Source organism: Delphinapterus leucas, chromosome 13, assembly GCF_059928025.1.
Source record: "Delphinapterus leucas isolate spDelLeu-1000000601 "Yukka" chromosome 13, BTC_Dleu_Yukka2, whole genome shotgun sequence".
In the NCBI taxonomy this organism is placed as follows: Eukaryota; Metazoa; Chordata; class Mammalia; order Artiodactyla; family Monodontidae; genus Delphinapterus; species Delphinapterus leucas.
In genome coordinates this window covers 73,727,924-73,747,578 of record NC_143141.1, presented here as the reverse complement: position 1 = coordinate 73,747,578, position 19,655 = coordinate 73,727,924, and the positions used below count along the sequence as shown (strand labels likewise).

At 54.6% G+C, this 19,655-nt stretch overlaps 1 protein-coding gene across 2 annotated transcripts in view; it reads left to right on the top strand.

Annotated features, from left to right (window-relative positions):
- Positions 1–4,111: 4,111 nt before the first annotated feature.
- The window catches only part of KCNK3 (potassium two pore domain channel subfamily K member 3), a 38,638-nt gene continuing 23,094 nt past the window's right edge, over positions 4,112–19,655 (top strand). The window contains exons 1-2 of one of the 2 annotated variants that reach the window (XM_089923374.1): positions 4,112–4,442; positions 4,839–4,901. In XM_089923374.1, the coding sequence (XP_089779500.1) occupies positions 4,160–4,442; positions 4,839–4,901 (346 nt within the window). In that variant the 5' untranslated portion in view covers positions 4,112–4,159. The remainder of the gene's footprint in view (positions 4,443–4,838; positions 4,902–19,655) is intronic. The other variant, XM_022574258.3, reaches the window with a different exon arrangement.

Genomic DNA, 19,655 nt, shown 5'->3' with positions numbered 1-19,655 from the left:
GGGTCAGCGAGGCAGGGGGAGTGTCTACTGAGTTGAAGCTTGGACAGGGTGCTGTGGAAGCCCAAAGGAGCCAGTGATTCTGATTGGAGGCAACTGGGGAATGCTTCATTGAGGGTGTGGCCTTTGAGTTGGGTCTTGAAGCCTGAATAGGAGTTCGATAGATAGAAAATGGAGAGGTTGAGGAGGTATCAGCATCCCAGCTGATGGGAGCCACATGAGCCAGGAGTGAAGCACAAAAGTACTTGGATGTGTCTAGAGCTTAGAGAGGAATGGAGTGGAATATAAAACTGGAAAATAAGCACAGGGAACTCTACTCAATACTCCGTAATGGCCTATATGGGAAAAAAATGTAAAAAAGAGTGGATATATGTATATGTATAACTGATTCACTTTGCTGTACACCTGAAACTAATACAACATTGTAAATCAACTCTACTCCAATTTTAAAAAACCTGTAAAATCTTATGTGTATGATGCTTCGTACGTAATAATATGGAGCAACTAGTGAGAATTAAATTCTGTACCATTTATCCTGACTCAGACTGTGTCCTTTTCCTCACAAACTAAAGTCTTAAAAGCAGTGACTATACTCTCTTTTCACCTGATTCTTGGAAGAACTAGGGAAGCAGAAGCAGGCCGGGAAGGTCATGGGATGTTATAAATGAAGGGAACAGACATGCCCTGATCCAAACCCCTCCATTTATGGCTGTGCAAACCGAGGCCCCGGGAGGAGTGACTGGCCCACAGCAAGCAGGTGGCAGAGCGGTGGCAGAGCCAGGACCCCAGCCCAGGCCTCCCAACTCTCCACCCTGTGTTCTCTGTACCGGACAGGATTTCAGAAAATCCTCGCACGGAATGCTGACCAGTATAATGATTTGAAGGATGTAAAAAAATCTCTCTCTTACTGGCCCAAAGCTTCCTCCCCTGGAGTCACCAATGGATTAAAAAAAATACAAGGTTTGGAGAAGCCACAGCTGAGCAGTTTTTATCGTTTATAACGGACAGGGTTGACAGAGGTGCTTTCTGACACTTGGCCTTGGGCAGAGGGTGGGGCATCCCCATGGGGGGGCGGGGGTGGTGGTGAGGCACAGGCAGGTCCTGGAAGTCCTGGACAGAAGGGAGCAGAATAGGCTTCCAGGCCTTTGGCACCATCCCACCCAGGTCGAGGGCTGGCCAATGCGATTCCTGCCTATAGGTCCTGGGGGTTACTCAGAAAACGCGAGTGGCGCCAGTGCAATTACACCCACTGGTCCCCCCTCCTTAAAAGAAGGGAAGGAGGAGGGGCAGGAGGAGGAGACCCAGGCTGCCCTCCTGGGCTCCAAGGGCACTGTGCTCCCCTGCTGGTGGGTGTCCTGACCTCAGACATAATGAGAGATAATAGGAAAGACCCCAGCCATGGCACGTGAGTCCTGGACTTCCCACTCGCTTTGTGACCTTGGGCAACACCCTTCTTACTCTTTGGGCCTCAGTTTCCTCATCTGTAATGTGAGAAGGTTGGGCTAGATGATCTCTAAATGTCCTTTCAGTTCTGAAGTGCTGTGAGAACAAGCATTATCATTATTAATAATAAATGCCCTGCCCCTAAAGAGAGCTTTTTCCCTTTTCCAAAGCTCTTTCACTCATAATATCACCTTTCATCTGCACAGCAGTCTGGTCTGGTAGCCAGAGGTGAACAGACCTTGGACACATACATAGGCTTTCACACTGAAAACCAGGCTAGTGAGACACTTGCTCCCCTAGACTGGCTTCGGGGGAACTGGCTTCTGGGGTGATTGTGGCCAGGAACACAGAACCTAACTTGAGCCTGCACCCCTGGGAAGCCAGGAAAGGCAGTGCTTTTCTTCCAAAGAGCTGCAAGATGCCAAGAGGGAAAGCCTGCAACAGGATGAGTTCATGGCCAAAGGGGCAGGACCAGAAGTTTGTGGCGGATCAAAGCGTCTGACACAACCCAAAGACCTTTGAGGGGAGGGGGAGGGGACAAAGAGCCACCAATCAAGGCCTTCCCAGCAGGCTCTGGTCAAAGACCTGAGTCTTAGGGGAGAAGAAGTTGTTATAGAACCTCATATTGTCTGATTTACATGTAGATCATCCCCTTTGATCCCTTACAACAATCTGTTCAAGAGCTAGTGTGATTAGCTATTCCATTTACAGTGAAAATAAATGAAGGCTCCAGGAGTCATTACGGAGAAGAGGACGGGCTTGGAAGGCAGATGGAAGTCTCTTCCCAGCAGAATGCCCTTGGGGGATTCTCTGCATTGCCTTTAGCCTCAGTTTCTACATCTATAAAATGGACATAACCATCCCTTCCTTTCAGGATCATGGTAAAGACTAGAGATAATGAATGTAACGTGCCTCGCCTGATACAAGGCAGATGTTTGATACATACTTGTTGCATGAATGGTGGAAGAAAGGGATGAGTTGGGGGCACTCCTGGGAGAAGCAGTGTAGTGACCGGCAGTGACAGGTCAGCCCAGGATGTGGACAGATGGTACTCCCGCTTCTGGCTGGCTGCCTCCTGAGCCCACCCTCAGAGGTCTTGGGGCCTCTCGCATGTCTCTCCTCATGGCCCACGCCAGGGTCCTGTGAAAGACTTTTTGACCCTCCTTGGCAGTGGGATTTGCATTCCAGTCATTCTGCTCACTCAGCCCATCCAAGTCTGGAGTTGTTTGGAGCTAAGCAGGGCCTGTGGGATCATCTGCCGTGGCACCTCATCGAGGAGATAAGGAAGCAAGACTCCGAGGGGGCGATGACTCCTCGCCTGAAGTCCCACAGCCTGCCGTCCTCGCCACCACTGCACCATGTTGACAAATGAAGAAACTGAGGTGTAGGAGGAGGTCTGCTGGCTCCTCCAATTTGTCAGCGAGGCTCCTGATCTGGACCCCTCCCCCCCCACCCTATTTCAGTTAGATCCCAGTTCTATTGGGATGCCCCGTGGTGGTGTCCAGTACTATCCCTGGCAGCCCGGCGCAAGCCCAGCCTGGCCAGCTGGTGCAGGTCAGGGGCCATAGGTGTCAGGCCTGTCCTCGAAGTCCCCTGGGGAGCAGAGCAGGAGACCCTAGGACTGGGTGGTAGTGGCCTAGGCTACCAGCCTGTGCTTTCTCAGCCAGTTCCAGGAGCTGTGCTGACCTAGGAAGGGACACATTTCACGAGAGCAGGACTTTCCCTTGGGTGTTGGCCTATGTGTGCCCGGTCCACAGCTGTGCCCTCCTATTTCTGAGACAGCCAGCAGACTGGCACAGGGGAGGGACTAGGGCCTGGGAGGAGGGAAAGCTTGGCTGAGTCCGAGTGCTGACACTAACTCACTGTGTGCCCTTGCACGGCACTGGACCTCTCTGTGCCTCAGGTTCCTCATCTACATAGTAAAGGGCAGGACAGCAAGGCCCGAGGTCCCGTCCAGCTAGAGCCTGTTGTGATTTTGGTGGAGGGATGAAGGTGGGGTGGCCCAGAGGCCTGACTGGCCCAGTTCCTTTCCCCTTCCTTGCTTCTCTTTTTCTGTGTCGTCGGTTTATCTCCAGCTATCCAGGTCTCTCTGTCTCTCGCCTGCGGCTCTTTCTGTTTCCATCTTTCGCTCTGTGCCTCTCTCGCTCTGTATTTTTCTGCCTGCCTCTTCTTTTTTCTGTGTCTATGAGTCTACCTCTGGTTTTATCTCCTTGTCTGTCACACCCCCTTCTGACTCTTCTCTCTCTCTTCCTCTGTAGTTATATGCGTTTCTCTGCCTACTTATCTTTCTCTGGGTCTCTCCCTCTCTCTCGCTCTCTGTCCTGCCCGGTCTCTCCGCTGCTCTCCCGTCGCTCCCCCTCCCCTCCCCCTCCGGCAGCCCCCCCTCCTCCCTCCCTCGGCGCGTCTCCCCAGTCCTTATTTGGCTGGGCGGGAGGGCTGGCGGGAGGAGGCGGCCTGCGGGCGGGGGGCGGGGGGCGGGAGCGGGGCCGGGCGGAGGAGGGCGGTGGGTGGTGCTGAAGGGACAGCTCCGCGGCGGCGGCGGCGGCGGCGGCGGCGGCGGCGTTGGCGGCTGCGGCCCCGGGGCGCGGAGTGGGTGCCCGGCGCGCGGAGCAGCGAGCGCAGCCATGCCCCAGGCCGCCTCCGGGGCAGCAGCAGCGGCGGCCGGGGCCGGGGCGCGGGCCGGGGGCGCCGGGGGGCCGGCGGCGGCCCGGGCGGGACGATGAAGCGGCAGAACGTGCGCACGCTGGCGCTCATCGTGTGCACATTCACCTACCTGCTGGTGGGCGCCGCGGTCTTCGACGCGCTCGAGTCGGAGCCAGAGATGATCGAGCGGCAGCGGCTGGAGCTGCGGCAGCAGGAGCTGCGGGCGCGCTACAACCTCAGCCAGGGCGGCTACGAGGAGCTGGAGCGCGTCGTGCTGCGCCTCAAGCCGCACAAGGCCGGCGTGCAGTGGCGCTTCGCCGGCTCCTTCTACTTCGCCATCACCGTCATCACCACCATCGGTAACTACTCGCCGGGCGGGGGGCGGGGACCCGGGGGCTGGGCGCCGGGTTATGGGGTAGTCCGGAGCCGGCTGGGGCTGGGGGGTTCCCCCGGAGAGAGTCTAGGCGCCGAACCCCGCGCTCCCAGAAACCCGAGTTCAGCCTGACGTGTCTGCTCCGTAGGGACAGGGCTCGGGGGAGGCGTCGAATCCTGGCTCCGGACTTGACTCTCCAGCAGGGCCAGCCCTAACTTGTCCCTGCCAGGCTGCGAGAGGGCCCCAGGGGACTCTGAAGTGTGTGAGAGGGGCAGGAGCGACGGGCGGCGGCTGGGGAGGAGGGGTGTGGCCGCGCCAGGCCCTGGAGCAGGGCGCCGAGTGTAAGTGGTGGGGAACGCTCGACTCCTCCGTGTCCTTGCAGATCGGCTCCCGGACCCCAGCGTGTCTACACCGACTGGGGCTTCAGGGAGACGTGTGGATGCAGGTACTTGGCACTCTGAGGCACACGGGGACGCTCTGGGTGCCTGGAACACTCCATAACTGTGGCTATGAGTACTTCTTGGGGTGTGTGTGTGTGTGTGTGTGTGTGTGCGTGTCTGCGTGCACGTGTGTGCCCAGCGCCAGGAGTTTAGGCTCTGCCAGCCAGTGCCTTTAATTTTCTTAGGGCAGCAGAGCTGGTGCTGGAAGCCAGACCCAGCCCTGTCTGCCTTCTTTACTGCTGTCCCAGGAAAACAGTCACCTCACAGGAATCGCCCCAGTTCTCTTCTTCCAGCCAGGGCAGACCTCAGTGTAGGAGGCCACACACACCCAGACTCTCTCACAGTATAGGCAAGGTGCACACACAGGCACACACGCAAGCTCACACAGGACATACACGGGCACACACACAAGGCGCACAAGTGGGTATCCAAGAAAGAATCTCCAGTGAGGCCCTTGATGTGCTATTCAGGTGTCCAAACAGGGATAAACACCTTACCCACTCCCAAGACTATAATTCCAGCCCAGCTCCATTACTTGTCCCATTGTATGACCTTGGGCAAGTCCCTTCCCCTGCCCGAGTCTCAAGTTCACCTCCAGACAATGAGGGTTTGGCCGAAATGATCTCCAGGGCTCCTCCGGGTCCTGATGTGCTCCCAGCCCACCTTCCCCCAGAGCTCACTAGGATGCGTCCAGGAGCTGTTTCCTCCATCTTTCCCATTCCTTCTCCTCTCCCTGGTCCTCCTCCTAGCCTTGGCTGAGCTCCCACGGGCTCATTGCCATTTGGCATAGCCCATGACAAGATGGCAGTGTTTTCCTGGGAGTCAACAGGAGCCGAGAGGGGTAAAAGGCAGTACTGGACGCCGTCCCTGCCGTTTGTCCACTGCAGGACTGTCCCGAGATTCCGCTGCTCTCTGGAGACCGCAGGGAGCTATGCTATGTGGTTTCTGGAAGATGATGAAAAGGACCCCAGGAGTGGATGTGGCCCAAGTGGGGGCACCTCTGGGTCCTGCTGATGCTGTGAGTTTAGTGCAGGATGGTCAGACTCAGGCCTGCCCAAAGAGGAGCCTGCTTTCCTGGGAAGGACCAGACTGGGTTTTGTCTGGCGTCTCCTCCCCTCTCCCACCTCCCTGCCACCTGCCAGGGTTTCAGGAGCACGTTGGTGTGTGCCCCATCTTTCTCAGTACCCTGGTCCCCAGCTCCACAGTAACCACCCAACTGACCTCCTTGCCTCCAGCCTCATTCCCCTTTAGGGCAAGCTCCTGAGGATAATGCTGCCAGAAAGAATCTCCCCAAAGCACAGCTCTGACCATACCAATACCCTTCTCAGAAGCCCTCAATGCCCCCCTGCTGCCCATGTAATCCATAAATCCATACTCCTCATCCCAAATTTTCAGGACCTCATACCTGGCTGCAATCTCTATGTCCAACTTAATTTCTCACTTCTTACTGACATGATCTCTCCACTGCAGCCCAACTGTCCCTTGAGAACACCTGAAGTGGGCCTATCTGGCATGCCTTTTTCTCTGTCTTCTATTTATCTTGTCCAAGCTAACCTTCCAGGTCCGGTTCAAATCCCATCTCCTCCTTGAAGTCTTCCAGACCATCCCAGGCCACTGGCTCTGGATGACTGCAGGACTTACTGTCAAGACCAGCTGAGTGACACAGTGTAGGCTGTTTTGCACAGCTGTTTACATTTCAGGGGGTGTATTTGGTCTCTTTAGCCACAGGGGGTGTAATTAACCTCCATGGGGGCAGGGCCCTGTGGTTCCCATCTCTGTGCTCGCAGTGCCGGCACAGTACCCAGCAATACACAGGAGCACTCAGAGAATGCTACTGATGGGTTTAAGGTGTGCAGAAGTGAGACGGCATCATCCTTCCCCTCCATCCCTGCCGTTTCCCAAAGTGTTTGTAGTCCTCACCAAGAGAGATGCTAAAAGCTGGGGGTAGAGGCAGACAGAGTGTGGTTCTGATGATTTTTTGTTTGTTTGTTTGTTTTTGCGGTGTGTGAGCCTCTCACTGTTGTGGCCTCTCCCGTTGCGGAGCACAGGCTCCAGATGCGCAGGCTCAGCAGCCATGGCTCACAGGCCCAGCCGCTCCACGACATGTGGGATCTTCCCGGACCCGGGCACGAACCCGCGTCCCCTGCATTGGCAGGCGGACTCTCAACCACTGCGCCACCAGGGAAACCCTGATTTTTTTTATTTATAAGGAGCTTGGCAAGAGGAAAGAGAGCATAAAAGAACACCCTAGTTCTGTGGGGGCCCTAGACTGTCACTGCCCACTCTGCCCCACCCAACCATCACTGGCTTTTTGTCACCTCTCACTCTGGCTATGATACCTGGCTGGGAGCTATCCATATGGGCTCAGATCTAAGAAACAGCTCTCTGGGCTGTGATCAGATGGTTGGAAAGGGCCCTATATTAGACTGATCTTGACCCAAAGGCAGCAGTCTGTGTCCACCTGACCCCTTTGGGGACACAAATGGGTCTCCTGAGAGACTGGGAGTCCCTTTGGGATAGAATAATGACAACATTTCCCATTCATTCAGTGCCTTAGTGATCACAATGCACTTTCATCTCATTTCTTGAGTCTCAGCCTTCATAGCTCAGGGGAGTTGCCAGGGCAGGTACTGTTAGCTCCCTTGCACAGATGAAGGCATGGAGGCTCAGGAAGGGGAAGGGACTCCCTCAAAGTCACGCAGCTGCTGAGCAGCGGAGTTACTTAGAGCGAGAAGCAGGGACTCCTGACTCTAAGCCCAGTGTTCCTTCCCCTGCTGGTTTCTTGGCCGCTTCCTCTGCCTCCATATGCTGTGAAGCCCAAAGCCAGCCAGGATTGGCATGGCCATGACGTGCTCAATCATGCCGGCTTGCAGGGCGCTCATGGGCAGCCCCGATTGGTTGAGGGTCAACAGGGTCTGAGTTAGTCATTCACCTGGTTAGTCACAGTCACCACGAACTGCGAGGATTCCTCCAGCTCCCTCGTCCCTAGTCTCCCAGACAGGAAACCCTTCCTTTGTTGGGCCCTAAGTTCATCAAATGCAAAGGGAAACTCTTTTTTGGGAAAGCTTAACCTCTCTAGCTGTTGAGTCATTAGGCTCCTCTGGGGCCCCAGCCACATCTATTCATAGCCTGGAGGCTGTCAGAGCAGGAAAGGGCCTTGAGATCAGCTGGTGCCACCCCCTCCTCTTACCGAGAAGGAAGCAAAGAGGTGATGGGAATAGGGTAGTCAAACCTGACTCGCAGGCCCCCGCTCCTTCCGCTTGTGCAGACTGCTTCTTTATTTATTATTATTATTAACAGCAACGACAACAATACTGATGGCAGCCACCATTTGTTAACTACGCTCGGGCAGCCTGTATACAAGACACTTCATTTATATTCCCGTTCAGTTCTCTCCCCAACCCTTCAAGATGGGCATTATTATTCCCATTTTTCAGGGGTGGAACCTAAGGCTCTGAGTGTAAATGACTCAACATGGCCTTGTGACTTGAAAGTATAGATTCAGTGGAGCCTCTCTGAGTCCCATGCCCTGTATTTTTTTACCATTTCTTTCTCTACTTAAAGAACCCAGCCCAGACCCTTGTACTTTGGGGACGCCACGTAGCCAAGGCTTGTCTCTTCCTCTGGCAAAATCCTCCCCAGAAAGAGAGGGCCTCTGGCTCCAACAAGCTACAGCCAGCCTCTGCTCCCCTGCACACTGGCCCCTGACCAACCCAGACCACGTGCCACAACTGTGCCCAGCACCAGGCCCTCCCGGAGACTGCCATGGGCTCACAGGTGCCCGTTCTCCCACCGCAGGTCCCTGGATTCCTTGTGGCTCTAAGGCAACAAGAGGCCAGGTGATTGATTAAGCTGATGGAGCTGGGACAGAAAACCTTCTGTTCTGCTTTCTCCCCAGCTTCCAGCAGAGCACAGGCTCCCATCGCCCACCACGTGGCCTGGGAATCCTTAGATTGTGAATTCAAGCAGGTAGTTCATGAGGGAACCTGTACTTCTTACATCTTTCTAAGAAGGAGGAAAGTATAGGAGTGACCTGCCACACACCAAAATCCCAGAGTCCTCAAATAAAAAAGTGAAAGGAGACAGTAGCAGTCATCCAGACATCCAGAGAGGTGAGTGACTTGCCCAAATTCACACAGCAAGTCGCAGGTACAACCCTTTGGGTGCCTAGACTAAAGATCTCACCATCACCCCAGCCTGTTTTCCTCACGACCCCCACTTTGCTCTTAGCACCAGGGCCTCCGTCCGCTTATCACTCAGCTGTTCCCAGTACTCTCTTGACTTCCCGGGGGATGGAGGGGCAGCGCAGCCTGAAACGGCCCCACTGTCCACTCTCAGTCAGTATTTCCTTCCTCGCTGCCCACAGGCCACCCCTCTGCTTCAACTGTACAGCCTTTCCTGAGGGCGGCATATGAACACGGGTGCTGGCTTAGAAGCCCGAGTGCCTGGCTTCATCATTCAATCCCCTCTCCGCTCGCCACCTCCACCGCCTGCTACTAGTTGTGTCACTTTGGACAAGTTACTTAGTCTCTCTGAACTTGCTTTGTCATTTACTATATGGGAGAATAATATCTACCTCCTAGGATTAAATAGGATAATGTGAAAGAAGTGCCTGGTACAGAGTATGTACTTAATAAACAGTACCTACAATTTTAAGTGTTATCATTTCTCATGTATTATCACTTTCCCTACAGAAGGGAACTGCTCTGTTTCCCAAGGATTACTATGACCACAGCACCTCTCTACTCCTTCCTAACAGGTGGGGACAGTAGGATTGGGGACCAGGGGCTGCCACACCCTTCCCTCTATCCTCCTAATCTCACTCCCCCGTCCCAGGCTTCCCAGATCCTCACTCATGCCTAGAGTCTGCCTGACATCCAGGCTCAGGGGCAATGCTCCCTCCTCTGAGCAGGCAGACCCTGCAGCAAACCAATCAGGGAGAGTGAGGTGCGCAGTGGTAGAACCCATCCTGGATTGGAGCAAGAGGACAAAAGTTCCAGTTCCACTTAGCTTAGCTGCTGGTCCTCTATGACCACCAGTTTCTTCATCTACAGAGTGGACGTATTTGATCAGAGGTCCTTCTGGCTGCCATGCCTCCTGCCTGCACGTCCAGTTCCCACACGTCATGATTCGGGGCTAGAGACATGGAGGGAATGGGGGCCAGAATAGGACAGAAATAGCAGACACATGCCTGGCCACAGTGGGGACAGGACAAACACAATAAGTATTTTCAAAGAAAACATAAACAAGCACAGATGAATGTAGTGCAAATCACCCCTAGAAACAGCTTTCAGCTGGCAGCACAAACGGTAAATCTGTGAGTTGATTTTGTAATAAAAAAAAGTAAAAACGATTTCCCTGCCGTCAGCCAGCAGCAAGGGAAGAGACCCAGCTCTGACTGAGATCATGATGAGTTTAGGCAAACCTCAGCAGAGACCCAGGATGGGCACTCCCTCCCTCCCGCCCCACCCCTGCCTTGGATGCAGGGAACGGACGTGTCTATAACACGTCAGACTCTGTCCGAGGCACTTCTCACCTCCTGCATTCCCACAACTGCCCTGGGAGGGCAGGCATTTATCATCCTGTTATGGTCAAGGAAAAGAAAGCTCAGAGAGGTTCAAACATTGGCCCAGGACCCTACAAGTATAAAATGACAGTAACAGGGCTTTACACCCAGGGCTGTAGGAAGTATCTTTTCATGGAGTCGTGCAGCGTCCTGCTCCCCACGGAGGCTCTGCTGTCCCTCTCGTATGAATGTCACAGACAATGGAGGATGGGTATCAGGGTCATGCAGGGCACTCAGCTGTGACCTCAGCTTCAGGATATCACATCCTCAGGACTATGGGTAGAGCATTTAGCCCAAAGAGAAATTAGTTAGCTCCACCTCTCTCATTTTACAGTGTGGAAACTAAAATTCTGATTGGAGAAGAAGGGAACCCTGTTTACTGATGCCTCCTTCCGTGTTGTTCACCACCCCACCCCCAGGCTCATAGAGAAGAAAGCAGACTACCAGCCGGCCTGTCCTGCTTGCCTGGGGCCCCCTCCTCACCCCTTTGTTAGGCTCTGGTCCTCAGCACGTGACAAATGCTTGTCGTGAAGCGAAGGTCACCGGCCCAGCTGATACGGCCACCTCCCAGCCTGTCCACACTTCCCCGTGGTCCAGAAACTGCCCATGCTCAGGCAGCTCCCAGGTGGCTCCCGGAGACCTGCCCCTCACCTGGAGCCACCCCGAGCCCCTACTGCTGCAGTCACGCCTTCACTTTCCCATTTCCAGAGCTGGCTTCAGCTACCACCTGGAGCCGACAGCTTTGGTCCTCCTGGTTCTGTGGCCCCTGGGATCCCCACCACGCTGGGGTCGACTTCCCACGCTCCCCCTTCACCAAAGCCAGCTCCTTACCACCTGCTTCCCACTCCCGCCTCTTCCAGTGACACACAGGGTCGCCTTTGTGAAGAGACTGTATGGATGCAGGGAATATAAGGCAGGAGCCTGGGCTGGGAGCTAGAAACTGGGTTCTTTCTCTCCCCTTAGACAAATCATTCTCTCTCTCTCTCTCTCTCTCTGCTTTCCCCCTACTCATGAGAGGCATAGGCACTACCCTGCTGGGCTTCAGTCTCCCCATTTGTACAAAGGAGGTGTTCCCCAGGGGAAACTAGAGAAGGCTAACTGAGCAATATGGAATTCTCTACATTAGTACTTCTCCCTTGGTCACCTCTGACGATTTGGTTGATCTTGTTTAAATGCAGATTCTGAACCAGTAGGTCTGGGATGGGGCCTGAGAGTCTATAATTCTCACAAGGCCCCCAAGGGACACCGATGCTGTTGATCTGTGGTTTACACTTTGAGTAGCAAGGATCTAAATAACCTGGAGACCTGACTTCTGAGAACAGACCTGAGGTGGGGACTGTGGTTTTAAGAACAAGATTGTGTAGAGCTGGAAAGGTCCTTAGGAATCTGGTCATGGAGTGTCAGAGCCAATGGCCTCAGAGCTGGTGGACCCTCCTCTGAGGCTGGGGCAGGGCTTTGGTTTGCCCCAGAGGAAGTAGATGCAGAGGTAACCTGGGTTCAATCAGAGAAACACAACCAGCTGGATATATATATCGATAGATAGATAGATAGACTTATGTGTCTTGACTTACGTGATGGTAGTTGCTGGCTAGGTGAGTGAAATCTATACAGCAGGACATCAGGAAGGACAGTCTGGAACTCTCTCCAGCTTGGGCTGAAGCTGCTGTTCATAGGCAGAGTTTCTTCTTCTTCAGGGAAGCCTTGGCTCACCTCTTAAGGTCTTTCAACTGATTGATTCAGGTCCACCCAGTGATCCAGGATAATCTCCCTTACTTAAAGTCAACTGATTACGGACTTTAATCACATCTACAAAATGCCTTCATAGCAACCCCTGGATCAGTGCTCAATTGGATAACTCAGAGCTTTAGCCTAGCCAAGTTGACACATCAAAAAGATCATCACGCTACCCATATATCACACTGGGGACCTCAATAAGTGACTTTTAAGGTTCTTACCAACCCTGAGATACTTAGATTCTTGATCTTCAGAGAGGCAGCCTAGAGACTTAGAGCACCCAGAGTGGGACTCATCTACGTCCTGGGGACCCCCAGACCCTCTGGGTCACCTTCCAAATAGTACTGACTTTAGCCTTCATTTCAGGTTTACCAGACTTCATTTTCAGTTTACTAAAAATCATTGAGATCTTCTGAGTGCCAGACACTCTACCAGGCACCAAGAGAATAGAAAACTAAGATCCAGATCCTTCCCCAAGGAGCCCCCGGTCTGGTGGAATCCTGAAACCACAAGTTGAATGGTATATATGCTAAATCCTAGTGGAGTAACTCAGAATAAGGATCTGAGAAGGCTTCCTGGAGCAGGTAGTACCTGAAGAAGGCCTAAATGAAGAATGAGAACTCCAGTAAGTGAGGATTGGCAGTGAGAGCTTTCCGGGGTAAGGGAGCGGCATGAATTAGGCTGGGGCCATAAGTCTGCCCAAGGAAAGGTGGGTGGAGCCAACCTTGGAGGGGGCTGAGTGCTAGACTCTGGCAGGTGGACTTAATTTGACAAGAACTGGAGGAGGGAAGTGATAGACTCCAACCTGTGTTCTCCTGCCTGGATCCTGACCAGGGATCAGGATGGAATGCCCCTATGACCCCAATTGAACCACCAGCTGCCTCCATCATGCCAGGTGAACCAGTGGGTCACCTCAGTTGAACTAGTGGGTGCCTCATGACCCCAGTTGAACCAGAGGGTAATGGCAACCTGAATCCTGATTATCTAGCTTCAGCCCCACCCTGCTCACCCAGCAGACCTCAGCCAGCCCCCAGGAAGTGCTTTCACTTCCTCCCCTCTCCATGATTCCTTTTCTGGACCAAAGATCCACTCTGGAGCCTAGACCAAACTCAGGCTTATGGATGGTGTTCAGGAGGCCCTGGGACAGCACTGAGCTGAAGGAGACGATACTGTCCCCCACTGCTGTGTGGACATTTTCTGCATAGACAACGCCAGGCCCCTGCTGCACGGCTTGGCATGGACTCAGTGTCCCTCTTCAGGAATGTGCAGGGCCTCTCCTGACCACAGCTCCGATGCAGAAATAACCATCGCAGAAACATCCGGAGAGGCGCATTCCAGCCCGCTGGCCACAGGACCATCTGGGAGGCTCTCTCCAGAGACCCGAACTGTCAGGCCCTGGTTGAACAGCCCCAAGAGGGTGATGCCAGGCTTCAGACAGGAGGCAGCCCTCTCCCCCAGGACGGTGCTGTCCTCCCACCAGGGCAGGCAGGGCTGGGTGGTTCCAGGCAGGAGCAAGTCTCAGATTGACACAACAGATCCGTTCTCACTTGGACCTATTCTGTCCAGATCTTAGACCTGACATGAAGCCGCCACACCCCACAGAGCCTGCCTCAGTTTCCACGGTCATGAACCAAGGCTGCCATTCACTGGGAGGTTTCTCTGGGCTGAGCCCGTTACATGTATTACCTCATTTAATCTTCAGAGCCACCCTATGAAGATGACACTATTACTATTCCCATTTTACAGAGGGGGACCCTGAGGCTCCGAGGGGCCAGGGCAGGCCCGCACAGGTGCGCTGCTGGCAATCAGCAGAGCAGGGGTGTGTAAAGCAGGCCCAGCACTCGCTTTATAAAACGCTTGGTCACACAGTATCTCTCCTGAACCTCATAACAACCCAGAGGTGTAGGTGTCAATGAAGAAACTGGACTTGAGAACATAAGATCACTTCCCGTGACACAGAGCCAGTGAATGTGGAGGCAAGAGTCAAGTCCAGACCTTCCAACCCCAAGACCAAGCTCTCCCCCGAGGAGTGCTCTGGCACCCTGTAGCTGAAAGTGGGTTGGATGGTCCGGATGTTGGGGCATCGTAGAAGTGGGTGTTGGCCTATGGAGGGTGAAGAGGATGGTGCTGGGGGGCAGGGGGTGGCAGTCGTCATGGAGTGGCCTTAGTTCCACGCATTTGAACAGGAGGGAAACCTGAGACTAGAAATGAGAATAGAGTGATGGTTCTTAAGAACAGCCAGTGAGTGAGAGAAGGGCCTGGTTGGGGGTGACTTGGCAACTCACCTCCTCCCCGGCGTGCAGCGGGGAGGGCAGGGAAGATGGCCCCTGCATGCTGAGTCGGACGCTGGTCCCCATAGCAGTAGTTATTTGGAGCCAGAGCAATGGGTGTCCGGGCCTGAGCTAAGCCCAGGAGTCTGTGAGTTTTAAAAACTCCCCTGATGAGGGGAATCTGCAGCCAGGTTTGGGAAGCACAGGAAAGAAGAGAGCTTATTCGAATCAGCGTTCTGTACTTGGGAGGCTGGGCCACTTGCCAGCCAGCAGCTAGCATTTTCTTTCTGGGTTTCCTTGGGACTTGAGAAACAGTCAAGGGGCAGCTGAGGAAGAATCTTTGGAGTTCACAAGCCAAAGCTCCTGGGGTGAGCCAGGTAGCAGAGACCCCAGGAGACAGCGGGTGGCCCCAGGAGAAGGGCAGGTCCTACTCTTCCCAGAGGAGAAGGGGACCGAGAGGGTCTCAGTGGGGGTCATGGTACAGGAGGTGGCTCCTCCATGGCTTAGCTCTCAAGTGACCCCAGGGAAGGGGGTCAGCCCCCTTAGCTGTGTGAGTATCACTCACCTGGGAACAAAGTGGGGACCTCTAGCCTGGCTGAGCCAGCGTGGCCCCTCTTCAGCATGACCTTGCATCGTGGATTTTCCACCATGAGGGCTAGACAGAGGAAGACCCTCCGGGGCTACTCTTGGTCCTTGGTCTACCTCCAGGTGGGGCCAGAGAAAGAGAAACCTGGACGTAAACTCAGTGGCAGACCTCCTTCCCTTGGGTGCCCAGCTCAGTGCCCCAGACTCCTAAGCACTTGTCTTCCCTGGGCACCAAAGAGGCCCTGACGTCCCCTATCTTCCCCTTAGGATCGTCAGTGGGCTACGTGTCATTTCTCAGAGCTGTGACTGGTGTTGTAGCACAGCTGAGCTAAGGAAAGTGGGGGACACAGACCCTTCTGCTGTTTCTCTGCTCCTGCCTGGCTGTGAGACCCACAGCAAGTCACATCCCACGCTGGCCTTGTCTGCAAGGGACTGGGCTGGTGATGTCTGAGCCCCTTACAGCTCGGACCGTCTCTACTCCAACTCAGCCAGGACCTAATCCTGGCCTCTGCTTCCAGCCCCTCCTGAGATGCTCGCTACCCAGGGTTACAATCTCTCCACTTCACCGCATGATGGCTGAGCCCTGGAGGGACTTCCTCTGTGTCCAGTCCCAAGAATAGAGCCTTGTCCAGGACCTCCAAGTCACCCCTTTCTGGAAAGAGCATTTCTGACTGTGGCCGCAGCCTTGCTTATCAGCAGAGCGAGTCCACTGCCCCAACCCCTGGGACAGCTGGAATGCGGGAGACTCCCGCCCAGAAAGGGGGGCCCCCTAACAGCTGGCAGCTCCCACAGTAGTCTGCGGATGGGGTGTGGGAGGAGCAGTGGTGCTGAGAGCCTGCTGACCCCAGCCAGCACTTGCAGGCAGGAGGGTAGCCAGGAGAGAGGCTGCAGACAGCCTTTCTTCCCAGGTTGCCCCTGGACCTGAGCTGGCCTGGGATGAGTGCACTGGTGGCTGTTCCTACAATCCAGGCCCTCGGCTAGCTCAGAGGCTTCCAGGGTCCTGGGAGCTAAGGTCCTGCTCGTGGACCAACCTTCAACATCCCACCTAGACCAGTGACATGCTAGACCTCTGAGCGGCTGGAGTTAGCCGCATGGGTCCTCACAATGGTTTGATATCTCAAAATGTTCTTGGGCCATTACACGATATGTGTGTGTTGCAGAGCACACGATCACATTGCTCCACCTTTGGCTGGAATGGGGTCAGTTCAGGGTGCTGACGCCAGCATGCTCTTGCAGTATAAGGGCTCAGCTTGGCAGTGGATGGCATTACTGCAATTCCTGGCGTCCTTCAGATTCTTTGAGAATCACCAATTCAGCCCAACCCTTCTCTCTTCCAGATGAGGAGACTGAGACCAGGGCAGGGTGCAGGGGGAGATGGGGCGTGGCCTGCCCCAGCCACCAGCAGTGCGATATCAGAGCCAGTCCTCAGACTCAGGCCTCCTGACTCTTTCCACTCCCCCAGCACCCACACAGTCATTCCTCCATTTTCTTTCTTTTTCTGAGCATCTTCCATGTGTTGGGCACTGTTCTGGGCCCTAGGGACTCAGCCCTGGTCCTCATGATGCCTACATTCCAGAGGAAGTTGATAAACTACATTATGTGATCACAAAAAAAAAAAAAAAGAAATCATCCCAATGGGGACAAGTGCCAGGAGTCAGTAAAACAAGAGAATGGGGTAGACAGTGATGGAGAGGAGGGATGGGCCATCTGGGAAAGCCTTCCAGGGAGGGGGCCTGTGGAATGCAAAGATCAAGGAGGAGCCTTCCGGGGTGGGGGCGGAGCAAGGGAACAGCAAACGTGAAGTCCCAGGTAGGCCAGAGCTGACGTGTTTGAGGGACAGGAGCAGAAAGGGCAGTGTGCCTGCAGCACGTGCTGAGCGAAGGGGTGGAAGCATGGGAGGACTGGATCTTGCAGGGCCATGGAGGCCATGGTCAAGAATTTGGATTTTACTCTACATGTGATGGAAGCCACTGGAAAGTTTTAAGCAGGGTTGTGGTGTGATATCACTTAAATTTTTACCAGTTCCCTCTGGCTGCTAGAGGTCAGCTGGTTGTAGTAGAAGAGGGAAGCTGGGAGACCCGTCAGGCTGCAGTTGAGTAACTTGAAAGACAGAATGGTGGTGGATGGGACTCGGGTGGAGACTGTGGAGACTGTAGAGACTGTAGAGAGAGGTGGATTGGGGGTGTGTTTTCAAGACAGAGTTGGCCCGACCTGTTGATGGATAGGATGTATGTGCTGGGGGAAAGGAGGGAGCCATAGGGCTATGGGAGTAGGGGGAAGGGAATAATCAGTGGTAATCTTTGACCTGAGCAACTGGATGGAAGGTAAGCATTTACTGAGATGGGAACTAAAATTCAGAGAGTAAAAGGTTTGTTAAAGAGATGAGATTCCAGACTTCTTGTTTTAGACATACAGGTTAATTTTGAGATGCTTATTACAAATCCATGCAGGCAGCTAGACAGACAAGTCTGTAGCTCAAGGGAGAGGTCAAAGCTGAGATATAAATTTAAGAGTTATCAGATGGCAATAATATTTAGAGTCATGCAACTTGACGAGACCAGCCAGGGCGAGGGGAGAATGGGAGAGAAGAGCCCAGGCCTTTCCTCCAGCACTGGGAGGTCAGGCAAGGAAGGGGACCTGCCAGGACACTGGAGGGAAACCTGGGGAGTGCAGTGTCCCAAGGCCAGGAGGCGTTGTTTTAAGAGAGAGGGAACTGTTAGCCAGGCCAGCTGCTGCTGGGAGATCAAGTCAGATGACCGCAGAGAAGCAACCAGTGCGTTTGGCAGTGCGGTGACCACTGGAGACATTGACCGTGAAAACATGGTGTAACTAACACTTGAACAGCTTGTTCCAGGAGCGTGGGGAGAAGAGAGTGGTAGGGCATCCTTTGTATTTGACCAGCCTGACATGGTACAGAGGGGCCAGGTCCCAGTAGAGGCAGGAGAGGGAACAAACAATATCCCGGCTCCCCATTTTCAGGCCTTTTCATAAATGCTTTACAAACCTCCTCCTGCAGAGGCCCATGAGGTAGTCATCATTATGTCCATTATGCAAATGAGACCCAAGGCCCAGCAAGATTACTGGCTCAGGACACCCAGCCAGGTCCCTGAGTCCGGGCCTGTCTGACCCCAAAGCCCCTGCCCCCAACTGCCGCTCTGCCTGTGTCTCCCAGCTGCTCCTTTCCCCCGCCCCTCCCATCCATCCTTGTCCTTTGATCATTTCTGTTAGCTTCCAGCAGTCTTGGCCTCTGCCTCCCTCCTCCGGGAAAGCTCTGCTTTTTCTCTTTGATCCTGCACGTCTGTCCTCGGCTGCGTCCTCTGCTGGGCCCTGTGTCCCCTCCTCCCTGTCGCTTCAGGATGTGCTGAAGGTAGGGGATCTGCAAGAGTTTCTGAGAGCCTTGTGGGAACCTGGGCTGCGGGATGAGAGCGTGGCTCCTGCTTCCCTGACCGCCATTGGGGAAAGAGCCTGGGGGCTCCTCGGGCCTGGCTGGCAGCAGACCAAGCCCTCTCAGCACTAAGGGTCCAGAGACACGAGCTCACATGCCAGGGATGTCTGTGGAAGCAACTAGGAGGGGGCAGCCAGGAGGGCCGTGCATTCTTACCCCGACGGGCCAAGATGGGCCTCCGAGTTCTTCTCAGGAGACAGTTACAATGATTGGTGCGGTTCAGGAGTCCTAAATAGGGAGATGTAATCGGCAAAACCCGCCACCTGGCTGCCAACACCACATGCAGAGAAGAAGGGGATGCTCAGGACTTCAGAGTCCCTTTTGGAGCCTGGCTGGTTCCAGTGGGAAGACAGGGGTGAGGCCCAGAGACTCTTGTCAGAGCTCCCTCCCGGCCTGGGTACTCCCCTCCCTCCCCCGCCTCCCCGTGTCCTGGCCAAGGTGAGGGAGGCCGCCCAGGATGCCCAGAGCCGCCTCCAGCTTCCACCCTCAGGATTCTGAGGCCCTGTCTGCCCCCGGCTGCTCTAGGAGGGCCTGGTACGCAGCCCCCAACTGGAAGAGGTTGGCAGAGGGAACACAGCACACGGAGCCACGGGTCCAGGCGCGCTCCTCGAAGCCCTGACCGGGGGCTGCGGCAGTAATTAGCTCCTCACACATCCCCAGGGTTATTTTTAAGCCACGTTCTTCCCTGGTTTATTTTTAAAGTAACACTGGCACGTGGCTGGCCGGCTGCCCTTCCCAGGTGCTGGTGCCAATTCGGGCCAGGAATGGAGCAGGGCAAGATGAGCCCCTCCCCCAGGGCTCCCCACCAAGTGCCGGAGTTAACCAGCCCCTCCCTGGACGGCGAGGGAGGTTCCTGCTGCGCAGAAAGCCTGGGTCCAGCCTGGGGTGAGCAAGTGGGCTGGCATGAAAGACACCCTCCGCCACCCTGAAACTCCATCCTGCCTCTGATGCACACATTTCACATCTTGTGACCTTGACCGAGTCACCTCACCAGCACGAGCCTCAGCTTCCTCATTTCTCAGTGGGGTGCGTGATAGTGATTCTTGCGTCTCACGCAGAAAGTGAGCAATAAACTGAAATGTTGCACAGATCTAAGGGAGTATTGGGATTAACGCCCCCCGCAAGAATGCTGCCCCCGCTGTCCCACTAACCGCTTCCA